The sequence below is a fragment of the Miniopterus natalensis genome, chromosome 11 (assembly GCF_054644295.1).
Source record: "Miniopterus natalensis isolate mMinNat1 chromosome 11, mMinNat1.hap1, whole genome shotgun sequence".
NCBI classification, from domain to species: Eukaryota; Metazoa; Chordata; class Mammalia; order Chiroptera; family Miniopteridae; genus Miniopterus; species Miniopterus natalensis.
In genome coordinates, this window is record NC_142091.1 from 30,860,875 (window position 1) to 30,877,586 (window position 16,712).

At 36.6% G+C, this 16,712-nt stretch overlaps 1 protein-coding gene across 1 annotated transcript in view; it reads left to right on the top strand.

The window, feature by feature from the left end:
• Positions 1-16,712, top strand: part of DLG2 (discs large MAGUK scaffold protein 2) — a 1,615,022-nt gene that overhangs the window by 244,885 nt on the left and 1,353,425 nt on the right. The window contains exon 4 of the mRNA XM_016206846.2: positions 14,862-14,957. Within this exon, the coding sequence (XP_016062332.2) occupies positions 14,862-14,957 (96 nt within the window). The remainder of the gene's footprint in view (positions 1-14,861; positions 14,958-16,712) is intronic.

The window sequence follows — 16,712 nt, forward strand, 5'->3', positions numbered from 1 at the left end:
AACTTGGACAGGCTATGTTGAGAGGCATGCCAGGGTATAAAAATAAAAAGGCAAGAGACTAGGATCAAAGAGACTTGGTTAGACTCTAATAATTACTAACTGTGTGACTCTGGGAACTTATTTATCTGTTGATTCTTAATTGTCAAATCTGTAAAATAGGAATGAAAATAATTAGTCCATAGATTTTTTTTTTTTGGAGGAATTTAGTGAGAAAGTATATTCAAAAGATCTACTATAGTGCCTAGCACGTAAGAGATGTTCAGAACATCTGAGCTGCCTTCCCCTCCTAGTCCCTTTTGCGGAGGGCCATGAGGAGGGGTGAGAAGCCCAAACCCGCACAGTTCCAGTGAGGTAATGGGTGCAGATTCAAAGCAGCCTCCGCTCTCAATCAGAAACCCAGTGCTCCGAGGTAAAGGGAGCATGGCTAATTTAGACTTCCTTTGGACAGGAGTTGCTGTCCCTGATGTCACAGCCTGCCCAGTGCAGTAAATGGGCGCATAGCAGCAGCAGCCTTCAGGAAGCCATAGTATTCACACTTGTCTTGTGTTTCCATGAGTGTGTTTGTGTTAGAACATGGACCCCACCACAAGCCGGTGAATCAGGTAATAAGTGAAGTCCTCTGGAAAAGACTTTGTCGTTAGATCTGGAGTCAAATTTTGGCTCTGTTTTGGGACCTTAGATAAGTCACTTAATATCCCTGAACCTCAGTTTCCCATGTACATGCAACATATAAATCAAAGCACATTAATCGAGCACCTGTAGATAATACCTACTTTTTTTTTATTGTTGAGGTAATAAATGTAATACTGATGATAAATGTCAATATTAGACTGTTGTGGCTGACAGTGTTGTTAATAACACTGATAGTGTTGATTGAGAAGAGCTAATTCATTTGACTGGGAATCAAGGCAGACTTTTGTCCTAGCGGGAGAGCACGGGGGAATTTAGGAGAACATCTAAGTGCTCAGCTAATTCCGGGCACCCTGGAACTTGGACTTAAGACAGGAAGGCAAATGCCTGCTATCCTCAGCCATAGGTGAACGTGAGGATGCTAATATTCTGCTAGGCTTGGTCCAGACTGACTCTGAAAATGAGCTTGCTATGTCTCCAGAAACAAGTGTCTTCTCTTGAAGGAGATTGGGGAGGCTGGAACTGACAAAGTTGCTGTGATTCTATCCCTTCTTCATGCCAAAAGCACTCTTGAGTAATAAGCGAGAGCATTCAGGGAGATGCATGACTATCAGGCCACTAGGGTGTCATTTAGAATCTCTCTGCTCGAACAATGAAGACATAAATTTCAACCCACATCCTCTGGTTGCCATAGTAACTTGATGCACTTGCTTTGAAGTGTCTTTTGTGCCTTCCCCACCCCCTTTTTCTTTCTTTCCTATTTTTAATTATCAAGATTCTTACTTTGCCAGTAATTTCGTAAATGTGGCTTCCTACCCTTCTGGCTCCCAGCTAAATTTCTGAATTTGCTGCTAGGGAGTGATTTCCACCTTAGAATAATAGCTAAATCTGCCTGTAAGTCTCTCTCCCTCTCTCTCAAACACACACACACACACACACACACACACACACACACACACACACAGGGGCAGATAATTATATTAGAAAATACACAGATTTCTAAAGCCTTTCAATGATTGTAAAAAAGCATTTTGTGTTTTCAATAAAAAGTGTGGTATAATTGGTTCAATTCTACAACAACTAACTGATTTAATATTTCCTTAGCAACTGCAATGTGGAAGGCTGAATAAAAAGTGTATTTCTCATTGCATTTTTTTCTCCCCACTTGATGACTTTAATGCATTTAGATTAAATGAGAAGTGTGCTTCAGTGTACAGAGCAAAAGGCTCACTTTGGTTTGTATTCAGGCTCCATCATCTTTCGGCTCTGTGGCTTTGGACAAGTTACTTAACCACTCTCAGCTTTATAATAAAATGGTTTGACAGTTACCTTGTAAGGTATTTGTGAAAAATAAATTGAGATCATAGAAGTAGAGTGCCTAGAATAGGTCCTACAATAGGTACTAAGACATTATGACATATATGAATTCCTTCACATCTACCCAACTAACAAAATGTATTTGAAAAATAAAATAGATTTTGGTCTCATTCATTAGATGAATGGGTACGTTCTTCATTACTGTACATGTTTCCATATCACGAGGGTGAGGCAAATCTGAAAATACAGGAGCAGAATGGTATGTAGTCTCCTTGTCTAGATGCTCACATTGTACAGACTTAGAGTGGAAAAAGGCATTTCCTGGAAGCCTTCAAGGACAGTGACCTCTTGTTACATTCAGTTAGGAACTTTCATCAAGGGCGACGCTTGGTTAAAAACATCAAGCTAATAGCAAGGAGATTTAGCATTTGTTCTGTCTACTGAGAAACAATAGTCACACCACAACAGCACTCTCCTTTCCTGCAGGAAGTGGCTGTGCTGCAAGTACATTCTAAATATAAAAATACATTTAGTCGGGGACAACAGGGAGGCAGGAAAACATCAGGCATGCGGGGCAAAGAGCTATGCTGGGTTATGAGTGCCACTATTGTTATGCACTGTGTGCAGTGCTGACGGGAGAAATGACAAGGGGATGGAAGGAAAATTAAATTCTAAAAGGAGAGCTGCAATTATATGACAAAACACCTGCTTTTCAAAAAGTATTGGGTCTTTCAGAGCCTAAGTCACATAAAATTAAACAACAACAAAAAGATATCGCAGGGGAAATTCTTGAAGGTATAATATTCAAATCATGATTTGGAATATATACAGGGGTGGGCAAAAGTAGGCTCACAGTTATGAGTCCACGAAACACAGTTGCTACTTGTCTTTTAGTTTACTAATTAACATATTATTTATTTGTATTACAACTGTAAACCTACTTTTGCACCTATATGTTTTCAAGTAACAAGAAAAAAGAGCATCAAAGAAGAAATAAATTGTTTCTGCTTTAGTGCTAATGAAATGGAAGTGGTAGGTGATAAACATTGTTGAATAAATGTTTGATAGATTTATCAATCAAATAATATTTTTATTGAACAATTGAAGAATTGCCTATCATAATTCAGAAAGAGGATGGGTTTTGGAATCTTATTAAACTAAATTAGAATCCTGGCCATGTCTTTTGGTAGCTGAGTCATTTGGGGCAAGTAATTCAACCTCAATAAGCCTCAGTTTCTTTTCTGAGATAGAAACCCTGAATTCCGGCCTAGGTTCTTCTGTGAAACTTTGTGTAAAATTTGGACAAGTCCCTTTGCTTCTGTGGGTCTTTTTCTCTGATGTATGAAACTGAGGGAGTTAATCTCTAGGTGGCGATCTCCATGAATACATTTGCGGCTCTGACATTCCTGGGCTCTATGTTCTATCTAGTGCTGCTATTTAACTACATTTCTACAGCCCAGGCCTTTGATTTCAGGCTTCTTCTGAAGCTACAGTTTAGGTTGGATCCAAAAATCAGATCCTGAGAATAACACAAGAAGGCAGCTTGTAAGGATTTCTGCTCTTTCTCATGCTTCGTTGTATCTTTTAGAAAGAGTGCATTTTATATGCCTCTACGATCTGAGCCTTGAGAGTCGGGTACCTCAGCTTCCCCAGGTCAGTAGCTTGCACCGATCTTTAGTTAATGAGAGGATTTCGTGGTTCTGTTTTTCTTCCTTGAACATTAACAAAGCCTGGTACTTTGTGCCAGGCACTGTACAAGGCTCAACAAAGAAAAGTTTGAAAAGAATAACATACAGTGTTACTCACTGTGGGAAATACAGAAATATATAAAGAACATAATAAAAGTCACCTTTCCCAATGTCCATAAGTAATCGCAACTATATTTTGGTGGATTTGTTTCTCAGTATTTGTGTGTGTGTGTATTTTATTTTTAACAGACTTTGGATATCATTAGTATACAGGTTGGGGCAAAAGTAGGTTTGTAGTTGTGAGTATGTGAAACACAGAATTTATTCTTGTATTATCATTTATTAATTATTTGTTATTTTCCATATGAACAACTGTGAGCCTACTTTTGCCCCACCTTGTATATTCTTTTCTTACATACCTTTTATATTTAAAATAATCTGCTGGTATTTTTATATCCATAAAGATTCTCCCATAGCATAGTCTTTAATAGATACATAACATTTGATCATATGACTATACTGAGTCATTGCAGAATAGAACAGTGGCTAAGAATATGGACTCTGGGGTGAGGCTATATGGGTGGAAAACACAGTCCCACCTTCTATTTGCTGTGTATTTTTAGGCAATTTATTTAACTTCTTTAAGCCTCAGCTTCCTTATTCAAAGCTTATTGTGATGATTCAATGAGTTAATCCTTATGAAGCAGCTAGAGAGTAGGCAGTCAATAAATATTAACTATCATTACCAACATTTATTTTGTCTGATATCTATTTTAGATAGGTAAATAGGTAAATTTATTTCATTTGCATCTGCTATGGGTTCCAAAATATTTAGACTTATTCTGCCATTGTAGGACATTTTTGTTGTTGACCTTTTTTCTTTCCACCTTTTGCACCCAATTCTATCTCCTATTGTAGTAAAAATATTTCTGTATTTGTGTTTAATTTTTTCCTCTGCTGGTTTGGAAACTTCTGATTGTATTTCCATTCTTTCATTGATTAACTTTTGGACATACACAATAATCTATAAATTACTCTAAGAAATTTAAAGTTAAATATTTTTCTCTCCCAAATATGACATGGACCTTAATGTACCTTAACTTTATTGAACACTCTGATCTCCCAACGCATTATCCTTACTTGATTATAAAAATTAATTAAAAAAATCAATGGCTTACTAAATTTATGATATATTTTATTAAATTATATGTTCACCATTGGCCCATATACTTATGTGTTTTTCTGAAGTCACTCTTCTTGCTGAAATATATCCTTTAATGATTCTTTTTGTAATGATCTTGGTTGTTAAATTATCTGAATATTTGTATACCTGCACCCTCACTTTTACTTGATAATTTAGGTACGTATATACTTATAGGTAAACAGTTATTTTCTCTTGACATTGTGAACATATATTCTGTTGTCTTTGGTCTCTATTATTGCTGAGGAGAAGCTGCTTATTCTAATTATTTGCCTGCAGTCAATCAGTCTTTTCTCTCTTGCATTTCTTAAGATTTTCTCTTTGTCTCTGATGATTATCAGTTTTACTGCCATGTATCTGAATGCATATTTAACTATATTTACGTATCTTGGTCAATTCTTTAAAAGCTTTTTCTTTTATCCAAGAATACTTATTTTGTAAAATAGTTTTTAATATGAGTTTTTCTGGTGTTTCCTTATGATTGAATTCAGATTAAGCATATCTGGCAGAAGAACTACAAAAGGGATACATGATTTCAGAAAGTATCTATTTGTCCAACCATTGATTATATTCATTTTCGTTCACTTGATTTAGATAGCTTCCAGATTCTGCAGTCTAAAGTTACTATTTTTCCTGAGTAATCAGTAAGAATTTTGTAAGAGATGCTTTGAGTTTAAATAAATATCCTCTGTTTCACCCATTTCCATTTACTAACTTAAGCATTCATTTATCATTCTTGCCGGAACCAATTATCACTATGGAGGCTGCCACTTAGTGATTTTCTTATTTCTTCTGTACTTCTTAATTGGCATTTCCCTATAAGGAAGAGCTTTCCCTTTCCCCTTATATATATATATCTGTTTATTCATTCATTTTTTATCAGTATAAACTCATGGGAATTAATTCCTGTATGTAATTTTGTGGTTGGCCCCATTTGGCCTCTTGCAGTTCAAAATCAGGTCTTATAACTGGGTCAATGGGTAACTGTATTTGCAAGGCCTTTGAAAGATATTTCCAGAATTTTCATACCAATTTATATCCACTCCTGCTGTGAAGAATAATACGTCTTCTCCAAACCTTTGCTAACACTTCTTCGAATTTTATATTTTTGTAGGCTTGGTAAGTAAAGAGTATAATATTTGTATTTCATTAAATGTCTGGGCATACATTAATTAGCATTTTGTTATCCTCTTGACACTTGTCTCTCAGCAGAAGTATTCACAGATTTTTAAAAATATATATATATTATTTCAGAGAGAGAGGAAGGGGGAGGGAAGGAGTGATAGAAACATCAACGATGAGAGAGAGTCGTTGATCGGCTGCCTCCTGCATGCCCGCAACTGGGGATCGAGCCCAGAATCGAACTGAGATCTCCTGGTTCATGGGTCAATGCTCATCCCTGAGCCACACTGGCCAGGCACTATTCACAGATTTTATTACAGGGTTCTATGGCCAGTTGTTCAGTGTCTGCCTTCTCAAGTAGGCAATCTTCAACTTAAAGATCGTGGCCCTGGCCCTGCCGGGCGTGGCTCAGCAGTTGAGCGTCGACCTAGGATCCAGGCGATCGGGGTTCGATTCCCGGTCAGGGCACATGCCCAGGCTGCGGGCTCGATCAGTGACTCTCTCATCATTGATGTTTCTATCTCTCTCTCTCTCTCTATCTCCTTTCCTCTCTCTGAAATCAATAAAGATATATTTAAAAAAAAAAAAAAAAAAAGATTGTGGCCCTGTTTTATTCAACAGTGGTTCTTTTATGCTTGGCATAGACAGACTAGGTGGTCAGTGTGTATGTATATAGATATTGAATTGATAAATTAACAAATTCAGATGAAGAAATAGTTCTTAGGTTTTAAGTCCAGATTAGCTCTCAGTCATTAACATTTTTCTCTCTGGTTTATCATCCCATGGTTCTGTTTTCCTTTATTCAAATCACTGGTGGAGTAAGATTTGATTTCTGTAATACAGAAGTCAACTTAGTTGACTTCGTTTTCCATGGTGTTTTTTCTTTTTCTTTCTTGCTTTTTATTTTTGGACTAATTCAATATTTATTAGAATTCCATTTTTATCACCTCTATTAGGTGTTCCCCAGTTTGTAATATGTCCATTTTACTTACTGCTTTTAAGATTTGTTTTTGTTCATCTTTGGTTTCCATTAATTTGAATTTTGAATTTGATGTGCCTGAGTATAGCTTTCATTGTGTTTATCCTCTGTAGGATTTGTTGAGATTTTTGGATCTTTGGGTTTATGTTTTTCATCATATTTGGAAAGTTTCAGTTACTATCTCTTTAAATATTTTTCTACCCCAATCTTCTTTATATATTCTTCTTCTAGAACTTCAGTTATATATATGGCAGTGAGTTATTTTCTGTAGGTGTTTAATTGTATTTTAATTTCTCTCTCTGATCATTTTTATTGCCTCATCTTCAGACTCACTGTTATTTTCTTTTGTAGTATCCAATCTACTGTTAAGCCATCCAATAATTTTTTTTTTTTAATTGTATATTGAATTTTTTAGGTCTTGAATTTCTGTTTGTTTTTTTTATATACTTTTATTTTGCTATTAATTTTCTCCTATATGTTCACTAATTATGTTCAACTTTTCTTTTAAATCCTTAAGCATATTTGTAATAGCTATTTTTAAATCTTCATTTGTTAATTCTAATGTTTATGGCATGTTTGGATCTGTTTGTGCTGATTTGACACCCCCTAGCCCCTGCTTGGTTATAGGTCACATTTTTATACTTCTTTGCATGGCTGGTAAATTTTGATTACATACTGAATAGTATGAATTCTTCATTTTGAGAATTTGGATTTTGTTGTCCACCTTTAAATACTGTTGAATTTTGTTGGGCAGGCAGTTAACTTACTGACAGGTGAATATAATACTTTCAACGTTTGTTTTTAAAGCTTTGCTATAGCAGGTCTGGAATACCCATTATTTTTAGTATAGGGTAACTCTATTCCTAAGGCATGGCTTTCCAGGTCCTCAATTTGAATTCCTGGAGTGTTGTGTATTTTCTCTCCTCTCTGACTGGTCAGATGGCTTATTTATCAGCACTGTGCAACCTCTAAAATATCTCTTCAGCTTACAGGTCCCCAGAAACTGTTTTATGTCAGGCACTGAAGACTTTTTCTCTCTGTATGTGAAGCATTTTATTAAGCCAAAGTCTTAAGAGAAACCCTATGCAAGTTTCCAGAGCAACTTCTCCTCTGAGATTTCTCCTTTTGGTACCTTGCTCTACAAATTTCAGCTCCTTTGCAGTTCTAAATTTTGATCTTAAACTGCTTCAACTCAGAGAGGCCACTGTACTTATTTGGCCTTTACTACTTCCTCAGTGCAGAAAGTACCTCCAGCCAGAAAGTCAGAGGAATTGTGTGGCTCTACTTATATGTTTCTGTCTTCTCAGGGAATCACAGCCTTGCATTGCTTGTTGTCCAGAATCTTAAGTGCTTCATGTATTTTTTTCCTCCAGTTTATGATAGTTGGTCTTATCCAGTACCACATATTCTATTATGGCTGAACACAGGAGTCTTTGTTATTGTAAATCTTTAAAAAGTCTGGATAACTGCAGTACAAGTATGCAAAAAATGACAGAGATTTCTATGAACTAATATAGAGTTATTTCCAGGATATATTGTTAAAGTAAAAAGAGCAAAGTGCCAAGGAATGCCTATCACATGCTATCTTTCATGTTAGGTGAAATAAAAACACACATATATATTTCTTTACTTGTGCAAGAGTCAAAATAGGAAGAATTGGTCAGATATTAGTTATTTAAAGAGGATGATTATATTGGAGTAAAAAGAATAGGAGAGTAACACTTCTATGACTATATCTTTTTGTATAGTTATCAAGACCGGGGCAAAGAAATAAAGTACAAGACGAGCGTAAAACATCTCACTCTGCCAGAAAGTAAGAAAGTGCTCAAGACCTGGCCAGTGTTGCTCAGCGGGTAGAGTGTCAACCTGGGCATCGAAGGGTCTCAGGTTCGATTCCTGGTCCAAGGCACATACCTGGGTTGCAGGTTGGATCCCCAGCCCCAGTCGGGGCGTATGCAGGAGGCAATCCATATGTCTCTCTAACATTGATGTCTCTCCCTCTCTTTTCCTCTCTCTCCATCTCTCTCCTTCTCTTCCAGTCTCTCTTAAAAAAAAAACCAAAAAACAAAAAAACAATGGGAAAAAAAAAAAGTGCTCAAAACTTAATGAAGATAACACAGGGGCCAACTTGAAGGGAATCCCAATGGCAAATATGGGACAATTTGAGCAATAGATTATGATCCATACAATAAAATGAAAATCCATGAGTTTATATTGGTAAAATTATGTGAATTGATGAATAAACAGATGAAGAAGAGAAAGCTCTTCTTCTGCCAACTAACAAGCACAGAAGGAATGAAAGAATTGGGAAACTACCGCTGACAACTCCCAGAGTAACAAGTTTCAACAAGAATGATTGATGAATGCTAAAATTAGTGAGTGAAGTAGGTGAAACAGGATTTAACCTACACTGGATTATCTTCTATTAGATTCTTACTAATTGCTCAGGGAAAATACTAACTTTACAGTGGAGAAACCTGGCAGAACCGCTTTAGCCAAGCAATTACAGGTAACAATGCCAGTCAGTGAGACAGACTAACAGCATGTGCACTGAGAAGCACACATTATCACTTCTATGGTAAAGTCATGAAATATGTATAACCTGAATTTAATCATAAAGGGTATTAGTCAAACCCAAATTAAGAACATTTGACAAAATGTCTGTTCAGTACTCTTCAGATACCAAGGTTTTAAAAGACAAAGGAAGACTGTGAATTGTTCCAGATGAAAGAAAATTAAAAAAAGGTAAAAATCATGTAATAAGTGAACTTGTACCAAAATCTAATGACATTAGGAGGATAATTGGTAAAATCTGAATAAGCTTTATACATCAATGTTATTTTCTTGATTTTAATAATTGTGCTGTAGCTATTTATAATGTTAACATTTTGGAAATGTGTATGAGGGGAACATGGTATTCTTTGTCCTATTTTTGCAACATTTTCTTAGCCTGAAATTATTTCAAAAATGCATTTTAAAATTAAGAAAAAAATATAAATATCATATAAGGCTAATATGTCTGTGTGATCTTAACTTTTTAAATATTTCTCCCATTTGGCTCCTCTACTACTTCCCTATTGTGTCTCCCCTCAACCCTTCTTTGGTTTCCTGTTTCCCATGAGATAATCTAAATTATTTGGCTTAAAGTCTAAGACACTCTTAAACTGGTTTCTGTGTATTACCTTTTCTATTTTATTTTTTAAAACTCCTTGCCTCATGGTTGATCAACATTAGATAAATGTAGTTCTCCAACTACCTTTTTTTGCTTTATGGTCTCATGGCTCTGCCAATGTCCAACTTGTTTTCATGGCATTTTTTGTATGTTTCTGTATTTCAAACTTGAATTCAGATGATCAGTTTATAGAATTGTCTCACCTAATTCCCTCTAAGTTCCTTCAAGCTCTGGCAGAGTGTTATTGAAATGTTTGTTGAATTGATCCCTTTTTGAGTTTCCAGAGCACTTTGTCCCCACTTTTTATGATGCTCATAGCCTTCTACCTGATTTTACAGTGACGTTTGTATACATATTATTTTCTTTTTCACATTAATTTTGTTGTTTCTGTTGTTTATGGACCATGTGTAATAGAATTTGATGAATATTTGTTAAATCAATAAACAGGCTGAGGACCTTTCTTGAAAACTGATACTTTCTCCTCTTGAGCTCTTAGGGAATGCCTAGTTTGTTTCTCCCTTCCGCTTCTAAAGAAATCCTGAGGCCTTTATCCTCAAGGTATACATAATAATGGAGTTTTCTCTTTGCAAAAGGAAACAGTTATAGTTTAAATGCATCAGTTTGTAAAGCTGAGCTACAATCTGCAAAGCAAGCAGCATGTTGTTTCCTATGACATGAAAAAGTATTCAACCTCACAGTCCTGTAGTGGGCAATGTTTCTTATATCTGAAGATATTACAAAGTGAAGTAAAACTAGGTGCTTTATAAATATAAAAGCTAGGAAATATTAACAGGATTGGATGACTCCAGAGTACAACTGGGGTATGCCTCTGGCTAATCTATCCAGTTCAGTCACAGAGGATGGGAGGGGTCAGTGCTTTCAGTGGCTGGTGTCACAGAGCAACTTTGACTTAGTTTTGGGAGTTTATAAGGCTTTTGGTTCTTGACACTGATGTTGTGCACGATGCTCACCAATACTAACATTCATTTTCAAAGAAAAAAATTCCAGGTTTGAGCAAAATCGTCTAAATAAATAAACAAACAAATAAAATAAGTTAAAAAGACAAAACTATAAAACACTTAAATCAGGTGAGTGCTTATTTATCTTACAAGAAGAGTTACAGATTTAAAAAACATTTGCTAAAGATTCTTTTAAGTAGAAAACTTTTCTATATATATATGTAATATATATAAATAAGATGGATCGATTTAAAGTAAAGTTGGTAAATATTTGTCAGGACATTGTGTAATGTAGAATACACCTGTGTGAACAGTGTAATTAAGTAATTTAGTAATTGTGTATGCACATTTATTTTGTTCAGGCACGTGAAGGATACCAATTGCCTTCAAGGAGCTTAAAATCTACTTGAGTAGATAAGACAAAAATAATGCTAAATTCATTTTTCCTGTTGTTTATATTCTAAGTTATTCTATAAAAAAACAGTTGTATTAATCATTGTTAAGAATGTAAAGAAAAAGTATATATCCCTAGGGCATCAGACATGACAGCGCTCCATCTAACTGGAAAAACAGGATTAGTATAGTCTTTGTGGAGAAGGGAGGCATGTATGTAGTCCTTAAAACATTGGGTAGTGACAGAAATGGGGTACCCAGGAGTAGATGTGGGTTCTGAAGAGGAAATGATTCCATTTAGATCAAACAGATTTGAGGTACCAATGTGATTTTTAGAGGCAATACAAGGAAGTAATTGAAAATGTAAGACTAGAAATAAGGGGACAGATTCTGTAGATTCGAGAGTCTTGGAGTGAGGGTCCAGGAAAGGAATCTTGGAAAAACAGCTGAGCTCAGGTGCTAAAAAGAGGAAGAAGAATTGAAAGGAAGAGCCATCAGTCACCCTAAAGATAGGGCGTCAACTGGAGAGATGCGCTTCCGAATGCAGAGATAACAGTTTCCAGGGGAGGAAGTAGTTAATGATGTTAAACGCTGGAAGGAAGGAAGAGGCAGCCAGCGAGGACCAGGAGAGCCTCGGTGAGTTTAGGAGGGTGGCCGCTATTCAGGGAAGAAATGGCAGCGCTCAGAGCCTGAAAAGAAAGTCACAGGTCGGTATTCAGGGAAGAAATGGTCGGGTTCTGAGGCCGAAACTAAACTCACAGACTGGCTGCCCTACGCAGGCTCCAGCCTAAGCTTATATTTCGTTTGATCTACTCTGTGTTAGCTCATATGGTTTTTAAAAAATATATATACTTTTTTGTCAACATTTAAAATTCAAGGTAGTTCACATAAAAGTTCAGACTTGCAAATTCTCTTGAAAATTTTAAACATCCGGCGACGTTAGGTTTGGGTTTTTCATTGCAACAAAAATGCGTGGAAATGACTAGAGACTGCTCTTATTAGACAGGGCATGGGCTCTCGTTTTTTCCAAGGACCATCCATCTCTTCCTAAATATTTCTTGCACCTGGCTCACTTTACTTATTTTAAGCACTTGAAATCATTTGACGTTTTGACATATAGATAGTGGCTTTCAAACTCGATGTGTCAAACTCACACAAGAAACACAGATCACAGTACCCCACTGTAGGCAGTTTTACGAATTCTTGGGTTGAGGCCCAAGAATGTGTCTTTCTAACAAGTCTCCCCAGGTAATGCTGATGCCGGTAGTTTGGGGACCACAATTTGAAAGGTTAAAGGGTAGGTGAGTGGTAAGGAAGTGGCGCAGGAGTTTCGTGCAGTGCTTATGCGCATAGACTTCACCCTCGGACAGAACTAGGTTCTGTTTTTTCTCCTAGGAAGTAAGGATGATAGTGCCCGCTTCGTAGGTTTCTGTTTCAATCTAAATGAAATGAATATAAACTATCTATCCATACCCTCCAACCACCTAGTTTATAATTTTTCATTAAACTATTCTTTATTGTTACTGTTACAACTATTACGTCTTTCAAGAGTATTGATTCTGGGAAGAGGGTCAGAAGTAGATTGCTAGTTTGGGAGCAAGAGTAATCAAAAGTCTTTATTTTTACAAGAATAAAGTATAGAAGTGTAGAATAAAATTACTATTTCTGTGAGCCAAATTGACAGGATGCTAACAGTGGAAGGAGTAATGGCAGGGATATAAAAGCACAGAAAGCCAGTCCATTCCTGAGATCCAGGAAGCATACTGGCCAGAGCTGTGCGAACAGCCTTGACTTCTGCCCCCGGAATGGAGGAACCACATCCATTTTCAGTTCTGCAGAGCTGGAACTGAGAACAAACAGAATCAACATCCCAGAGGACACACTTGGTTTCAGTTTAGCGAAACCATTAGTGAAGCAAGTCCAGGCATTTAGTGTAAACCTCTGTGAATTGAGGATCCCATTGAGCCCGGGGTTTGGCTTCAGGGGACTTGGGGTGGAGGCTGCCTCCCTTTGCCAGAGGTTCCAGTCAGCCTCTCTTACTCATAAAGGCTTTTGGTTCAGAGGACTCACTAATGTTGTGGCTGCAGACGTAGAGAGTGTGCCATGGCTTGCCGAGAGCTTCCAACATAGCCTGTTGATTTGGACCTCATTTTATGGATGCTGGTTTGTGCACTAGCTGACAATAAAGACCGAGTCAAACGTCCAAGTAAGACTGTATTTTCTCCAGTATTTAGAGTCCAGTATGGTACTGGACCTGTTTTTGAGGTTGAGACGAAAAAGCAGCAGTTTTTTCCTTGACAGCTAGAGAGAATTTGCCCAGATTGCCCCTCAATTCTGTCAGTTTATTTACCCACTCCTGCAGGCTGATCTTCTGACTCACCAACTAACGGGGCATCGTCAGTATAATAACAACTTTGAACAACAGAAAGTAAAGCCACTCACACTAGGTCTTATGGCAGATTGCAGGGGAGCTCAGGTATTGAGGAAGCACTGTGAACTTACTGGAGGCCTCGCCGTGGGAATAAAAATTGGCCTTGGACCTTGAGTGCCAGTGGGGTAGAAAAAAGATGTTGGAAAGATAACATACTAAGTGCCATCAGCCAGTGCAATGGATTTAGGTAGTTCTAATGTTTGGAATAGCTGAGGCTATAGGATCCAGAAAATCATGACTCTGTCAGCACTCTGTCCTTGTCACTATAACTGTCAAGAACTGTGAAGGGCCTAGGATTTTACTCTACTTGCAACCCAATTTCATGGATGCTGTCAGAAGACTCCAAGGGCAAAGACAAATGGCTTTATTACTTGCAACAATAGCAGTAGCCAGAAGCATTTTCTTGAACCAGTTCCTCAAGCCCTGATTTTTACAGGACAATGCAATTGATACATTCAAACACAATGGAGTCTAACCCTCAGTTTAGGGAACACAAATCTTTTAGAATGGTCAATGAGAAAACTTATTATTTCAATCATCCAACATTATAGTCACACAAAGGTCCTCGAAAAGATAGTCCAGAACAAAGTCACTCAGTGCCTCTGCTGGTTCTGTGGGCTCCAGAGGGTACCGCAGAGTGGAGATTCCCGCAAGTGTGGAAACTTGCATAAAATGCCATCAACCCTTCTATCTTCCTCTTCCCATGAACCAAGTTCAGCTTTTACCAGATCATAAATTTACATTTGAATAATACAAGTTCACTCCCTGATGAAACGCTTTGAAATCTATAAACTTGCCCTTGAATAACTGTCTCATGTTATGTTTTCTCTTTGGGAGCAACATAAAAATGGGTTAAACAGTGTATTCATATTCTAAAACCGACACAAGCAATATGTAATAATATTCAGCTCTTAGACATTGTAATGTGCACGTAAAAATTTGAAAGACTTTTTTTTTTTTTTTTTTTAGCTTACAGGTTGCAGTAGACCAAAGGAAAATGCTTCATGGATTGAACAGAATAAAGACAATCAGTGTTTTGGAAATGAAGCTGACAAGAAGACCAGTGTAAGTGTTTGAGTATTTTCTTTGTTTCTATGTTTAATGGGCAAGATATGTCTTGTTCTCTATGGGATATAACTTAACTTCTGGCTTTGGCCTGGTCAGCTTACAGGGTTCCCCTGCTACTGAGTTGACATTGTGTGTTATTTTGAGAGACTGTATGCTTTCCTTTTGAAACTTTTGTTTTCTGTATTTTTGGTGTATATTCTTAAGCTGTTGGTGATCACATGACTTTTTGTAAGCTACTTCACTTCTCTCTTCTCTTATCTGGTTCGGGCCTTTTCCAGAAAAACTCTCGCACTGTGCTTTGGTGGTGGTTTTTAGGTCCTGCTTTTGTTTTCCGATTTGTTTGTTTGTTTGTTTTTTAATAGCTTCCCCTATGGAATCTGAAAACTACTTCAATCTTGCATCTTTAGTCATCTTGTGTACTTATCCAAGACAAGGAATCAAAGTCATCCACAGGTCAATGTAAAAGAGGCCATAGTTCTTTATATGACGAAACCAAGAGCTTGAGCTCGCGGAAACTGTATTTCCAAGTACAAGTATTTTACTAATTGGCAACCTCAGCTTTAATTTATTTCTGGTCAACTATCAGAAGGTAACCCTTTTTTACTATAGCTCAATGATATAAATTGGGGTTCCATTTTCCATTTTATTCATAAAGACACCAAGTTTAATTATGAAGACAATGTAAACAAATCACAGGAATTATTTTTATGAACATGGAGTAAGCATTTAAAGCAGACATAAAACTCTTTTGAGAGATTATTTCATAGAAATCGAATTTATTGAGGCTTCTTGAAATATACCTTCAATGATGTTTCTTCTTGTCTTTCTTCTAAGTCTAGGAAGTAGAGACAGTCTTCCTTATGACCCCATAGGCCTTCAAATTGCTTTCAAATATAGGGTGATATATCTACTAATATTCAATGAGTGGGAAATCTCAGTAAAGGAACAGTTTATCTGTTGATTATCACTTATAATCTGGACTGATTTTCTGGCATTGTCAATTGATTGAGCCTCCTAGTGTTGACTTGGCCTTGGGATTTGGAGAAAATTCTGAGTCAGTCCCAATTATGAATTTAGATCATTGCTGTGAGGAATTTAGTTAAAATAAGAAAGGTTGTATGGTGAATTGCCTCTCCCTTTATAAAGAAACCATGGAACCTAGAGCCAAATTGAACTTGAGAACAGTTTATAGAATATATTGATAAAAGACTGTATTTTCCTTTGCTGAAAAATGATTTTGTTTAACATAAAAGGTGTTATTTAAACTATTTGAGACTATTATAATAAACTAAATGTGCTTCCAGGAAGAAAGTCATCTAATTTGGCAGTGGCATTGTTTTTCTCCAAAAGGGGAGAAGGAGGGTGAACATCCATACGGGACTCATGACTACTTAGAAAACAAAATTTTAGACTTTTTATCTGTCCAAGAGAGCATTTGTATTTTTGCTTCCTGAAAATGAAGTCATCAAGCCTTAGTAGGATACAAATGTGCCAACTTGTCAAGCAGCTAAATTAAATAAGTGCTGGCAAATATATTAGAAAACTTTTGTGTATTTATCATAGGAAAACATATTGCTATCCTATGCTATTTAAATTCTAAATGCTTTGGTTTCTTTATCTTTGTAGTTCTGAGATTTTAATGAGATCCTGACTATGAACATGTTTGGTACTACCTGGCAAATAGTAGATTTTCAATTCACTGAAATTAATTGTAAGTCTTACATTTATTTTATTGAAGTGGTGGACTCTATT